This window comes from Mercenaria mercenaria, chromosome 1 (genome assembly GCF_021730395.1).
Source record: "Mercenaria mercenaria strain notata chromosome 1, MADL_Memer_1, whole genome shotgun sequence".
NCBI lineage: Eukaryota > Metazoa > Mollusca > Bivalvia > Venerida > Veneridae > Mercenaria > Mercenaria mercenaria.
This window is the reverse complement of record NC_069361.1, coordinates 23,854,342-23,860,305: the sequence shown is the minus strand read 5'-3', so window position 1 is coordinate 23,860,305 and position 5,964 is coordinate 23,854,342. Positions and strand designations below refer to the sequence as shown.

At 34.7% G+C, this 5,964-nt stretch overlaps 1 protein-coding gene across 1 annotated transcript; it reads right to left on the bottom strand.

Moving 5' to 3' along the window:
- Positions 1-1,734: 1,734 nt before the first annotated feature.
- Positions 1,735-4,611, bottom strand: LOC123559446 (uncharacterized protein KIAA1958 homolog). The gene is made up of 2 exons (XM_045351277.2): positions 4,216-4,611; positions 1,735-3,471 (listed from the first exon to the last, which is right to left on the bottom strand). Exons 1-2 carry the CDS (start codon positions 4,593-4,595, stop codon positions 2,454-2,456), a joined length of 1,398 nt encoding a protein of 465 aa, XP_045207212.2. The 5' UTR covers positions 4,596-4,611; the 3' UTR covers positions 1,735-2,453.
- Positions 4,612-5,964: the final 1,353 nt, after the last annotated feature.

Below are 5,964 nucleotides of genomic sequence, written 5' to 3'. Positions count from 1 at the left end.
TCTTTTGAACAATGAAGATCAGCCTGTGTGTGTACCATGTCAAACACCGCTTTCTATTAAACATATTTTAATCAACTGTGTTGACTTCGATCCACAGCGCAATTCATACTATAATGTAGAATCGTTAAAAGAGTTGTTTGAACAAGTTCCTGCCGACAAAATTTTGCAATTTTTGAAACAAATAGGGATATATCATAAAATCTGAACTTTATTTGATTTTTATTTACATGTTTTACATTTTTATGTTTGCAATTGTCTTTTTACGCTATATATGTATATACCTTTTTACTTTAATAGTTTTATAGATGCTTTACAATTAACGTAATTCATTTAATTTTTTTCTCGGCGATATATGACCTTTTTGTGTCGATTCGCCGTAAAACCCAACTCATTCATTCATTCATTCGTTTACCTCGCCCCCACATCTTTTTTCTCAGACATTTGTTGTTCTTTTTTTTTTTTTTTGGGGGGGGGGGGGGGGGTTAACGCCGTTTTCCAACAGTATTTCAGTCATGTAACGGCGGGCAGTTAACCTAACCAGTGTTCCTGGATTCTGTACCATTACAAACCTGTTCTCCGCAAGTAACTGCAAACTTCCCCACATGAATTATCAGGTGGAGGACGAATGATTTCAGACACAATATCTTTTGTCAAATCGTCACGGAGAACATACGCCCCGTCCGGGGATCGAACTCGCGACCCCTCGATCCGTAGACCGACGCTTTGTGATTCATATGGACTAACGAGACTTGGTCGTTGTCATAAAGAAATGATGTTTTATTTTCATTTTCAACTGAGATCTTATTTCTTTTGGTAATGTTTAGTTATGTAAATATTGGTAATGTTAAACTATTTTGAAATTTGTTGTATGTGTTAAAGAATAGAAAAAGTGGAAACTCCACAGGTCGCTCAACACAACAAAAACGAAAATGTTGTTGGCTCGGTTTGATTGAACCTGTTCATGGACGGTAGTGGAAATGCATGCTACCGTCCACGCCCCCTAGCCCCGGGTTGAACAGAACTCAACATTTACACATGTTAAAAGTACAAAAAACAATTTAGAGACATCCGCAGATGTGTTCATACGGCGGTTCACATGGAACCTTCAATGCTACACTAGCGTGTAATTCCATGAAAAGCGGCGTATGGTCCCCAGTTAAAATAATGGGTTTGTCCTAAACGAGAAAACAATGAGCAGAACTAAACAAACTAAATTTAGAAAGGGGATCTGAGGTTATGGAGCCTGCATATCACAGGAACTGCCAAAAGACAAAATTAAAAAGCAGGCGCCATATCCAAGTTTTGTTTAAAAAAAATAAAAATAATACAAATGATTTCACTGTCTAACCGAAATGCTATAAGAGCAGATGATTTGTTTGTTTGTTTTAGGTTTAACGCCGTTTTTCAACCGTACGGCGGGCAATTAAGGATCATGTAAACACCTTTGAGACCACCTCTTGGGTAAATTTTCATTTTGAAAATCATACCTGACAGACCCGTAATATTCATAACATATATATACAGAATTGTTCAGAAAGGGTAGAACATACTCCTTGTTCAGTAAAATGTATTTTGTCTTACATCACTAGTACTCCGATTGTCCACATTCTATTTTGTAGAAAATATCAAACTTCTTTTTCAAACATATTTTTCTCTAAATTTGTTTCTGTTGTGTGTCTAACATATACCTAGGTACTCCGGGAAATGAGAACTGATTAACCAATATATATTTTGAATTATCGCATAGTGCGGCAATTTTCCTTTGATCTTTGCAGCATGTTATACATAGTAACACACATTATTACTACAAAACTGTGCTGATATCTTACAAAACTGTTCCGATATATATCGGAACACTTTTTCTCTATGAGTTTCATAAGAAAAAAAGTGTTCCGATATATATCAGCACAGTAAAACTGTTCTGATATATATCGGAACACTTTTTCTCTATTGAGGTCCTATCAAGGGAGTATAATTTTTTCCTTTCAAAGAAAAGATGATTTTAGCTCCAATTTACAGTTCAAAGAGAAAGAATATATTTATCGCAACACTTTTTTTCTTACAATGGCAAGGTCCTATGGAGGGAGTATTATTTTTTCCTGCCAATGAAAACATGATTTTATTTCAAATTTATTGTTCACGGAGATAGAGTGATCACAAATACCTGCATCTATAAAGTAAAAGAATAAATAAACTAGAATATTTCGAAGATTCGATATTTATCATTATCTCTAAATGAACATCAGAAAAACATGATTGTCATGAAATATGAAATTCAAAGTTTTCTTAAATGTTTCTTAAAACTGAAAAGCGCTAAAAAAGTATCCGTTATGTGCTTTTTTGCTAAAATGTATCTGCTATGGCACTATAATGTATGTGCTACGGGTAGGTCAATTATATAATCATTATGAACAACAATTCCAACACACTGTTACAACAGTTCTCGTACGATATTAAAACTGGAAAGTGCATCCAGAGAATGAGTGATTTCCAGAAAATAAACCCTTAAAACTTGGATCACTGCGTTTATTATTATTCACCGACTCGTCGTTATCCTTTAGAACACTTTCAGCATTTTTCTCATTGACCGTTTCACACTGTGCCTTGATTGTCGTCTGCGGTGGATTTAGTGTGTTTGAAATTTCTTTCAACATTGCGGGAGACGGTTTTTGGTATTTCCTAACCCCGGTAGTGGATCTGTGGCCAGTTCGTTTCATAATCTCTTCCTCGGGAATTCCTCCTTGGTAGAGTGTTGTGGCACACGTTTTCTTACCACTATGGTTTGTGTATCTACCTTCTAAACCTGCAGACGAACAAATGTCTTTCATGAAAGTTTTTAACTTATTAATTCCAACAACTTGTTCCCCGTAACGCAAGTGTCCCTCGGATTTGTTAAAAGGCCGCCGATAAAATGGACCCGAAAGCCCCAATGCATTCAGATACTGCTCATAAAAGTCAACAATTCCACTATTTTCATCATAATGTCTTATAATGTTTGGTTCAATACGCCTGTGTTTTAATCCTCCATTGTACGTTTTACTGTTTGTACCTTTAAATTCTATGTAACGACCATTTTCGTCACTCCCGATTGCAAACTGGTTACAGTTTAATGTTCGGTGTTCATCCAAAGCCCTTAATCCGAAAAATTTACAGTTATAGAAATACATGGTATGCTGAAGAGCAACAGATGAACTGTTCCCAAATACACCTTTAGACCACAAAATCTTTTCATCTTCTTCATTGACTGGTTTTGCCTCCCTCTGACCATTACCTAACCCATCCTTTGTCAGCTTTTTCATCTGAGCATCTAGTACCTCGCGGAACCTCGCGTATCGTGCATTCGTCTCATCCAAGAAGTTTTTATCATAGATGCCAGAAGATCGGAGATTTCTCAAGAGTCCACAGGCAATATTATATAGCGATCCAGGTGGGTAGGGGGAACCATCCTGCTTTCTTGCTTCTACCACAAAACTGCAAGTATAAAAACATACTAGTTAATGTTGTACTGTCCATGAATTCAAAAATCTAAAAAGAATTGCACAATATATCAATGTGGCATTGTGCTCACTGCTACAAGTAGACACCATTGTTTATAAATTATATGACTGAAAACTTGTTGAAAAAGACGTTAAATCCGAACACACACACTAAGATTTTACCAGTTACAAATCTAAATCGACATGGCCGTCGATTTATTTTGACTAACAACGTACATTTCCATGCAAAAATGTTGAAAACTTTCTGAAAAGTACCAGTTTTCGAAATCGTAATTTTGCCTATTTTTATAATTGGAAAGCTACATTTTTACGCAATTAAACATGAAAAGTGATTCTTAAAAGCTATTTTAATCACCATCGGATACCTTTATTCAGGAATGTCTAGTTTAAAACTATCTTGCCAAGCAAAGCTCTATTAATGATGATTTAGATAAAACTGTATTTAGAAATATATATCCTAAGAATGCCATTTTTAGTGACCACAAATATATTTTTCAACAACATTTGGAGTTCATTCAGCAAAAACTAGAAACTGTTGGGCTAGTTCGAAATATCCAGTCTACAGTGAATAGGCTCCAATTTATATAGAATGCAGTCGCAGCCAAATCTCAAAGCGTTTGCAACTGATCTCGTCACTTCAACAAACCTGTATAATTCACAATGCTACATCTTGATTGCATTTTAATTGAAACAAAGGTACATGTGCTTTTTGACTTACCGTGAAAGGTGTGTGTTGATATCGCATTCCTCGAGTGGTGGAATTTCCTCTCCGTCCAGTTTCCGAACGGATCTCCAAGCCTCAAATACAGAGGTGGCCCACTTTGTACTCCTCTCGGTGTTACCCGATTTCTGGTCCTTGATCAGTGCGTCAAAATCTTCAGTTTTGGTAGTTTTTCCAAAGCGATTTTCACAATGTGTATCCACACCTAACAGTTCACAATTTTCTCCAGTCGGTAGTTTCAACGTAAAACTACCGAAAAAGTCTGCACTGGTACAATCCTCTACAAGATTTTTAAACTGAGAATCTGACAAGTCAAACGATTCCTTGTTTTCAAATAAATCCAGAGCTTGCGACAACACTATATCGTCTTCTTGCATACTTTCAATCTCGTCAAGAACCGGAGATAAAAATATGTCCTGTCCATCATCTAATTTTAAATCGGAATCCGACATATTTTGATTTTTTATACTCCGTTTTTGTTGTTTTTTTACGTTGTTTTATTTCTGATAGCTTATTCGCGTTTACGTAGCTATACAGCATGAGATAGCGCACTGAAATGAAAAATATTACTTGGGCGCTGAAGCAAATTAGACTCGAGATAAGCGTTTGGCCAATGAAATGCAAAGAGTAATACAAATGTAGAATCTTTTGGGATACTTTTACCTGGGGAACACATTTTCTAAAACAGAACGTTTCTGGGTTTCAGTCAGTGAGGTGCAGAAAGGGAATCATAAGTGTAAAAATAATTATAAAAATTAATTTAAATGATAGATCTATAAACGAAAATAATAAATTAATTGAAATGATAGAACTATGCGATAAAACAGTTATAATATGTGATGCTCGTGTGTTACGAGGATATATTTAGTTTAAACATATTTTATTGCCAATATATACATATATAAACAGATAACTACGTCAATTGTACATATAATAGGCAAAAGGGTCGACCCACAAGTTCTCGCAACATTAGTAACGGGTCTTCCCTAATGCAAATATTTACATATTTAATTTACAACAATGACAACTAATCAGGTACATGTGTGGTAAATAATAAATTTACAATATAATAGCTACAAAAAAATGGAAAGAAAAAAAAAAGAGTTGAAATAAGTATGAGGTACAAGTACATGTGTACTTATAAAAGCAATCACATTTGTGATTACATGTAGTGGCAATGTATAGATAGATGTAAGAGTAAAAATGATGCAATTAATTTGCTTTAACATGTACTACATTAGGGAAAAAAAACTTTAAAAAGGAGAAAACGAGTACATGTGACTTATATAGACAAACATATTTGTGACTAGTCAGTGTACAAAAAGATATAAGAGTAGAGTACAAAAAAAGAAGATACAATTCAATTGCATTAACATGTACTACATTTGGGGAAAAAGAACATAAAAAGAAAACAACTGGGGTCTTGTCAAAAATTTAAACTTATATAATTATATATGAATAAATTGAATAATATTGCCTGCTAAATATGGTGAGTCTCAAAAGCGTTTGGTTGATTTATGTAATGTTGGACTGAGCAGAATATTTTGCAGTTGTCTTCATATGACAATTCGGAATTACCAACTAAAAGAAGTTGGGTATTTAAAGGATGAAATTGCCTTAGATCGTGGAAAAGTTTAATCCTTTGATTTGTATATATCGTACAAGTGAAAAGAAAATGTTTAACGTCTTCAATATCTTCTCCACAAGAACAGATTGAGTCCTGAGACAGATGGTTGCAAAATAAAT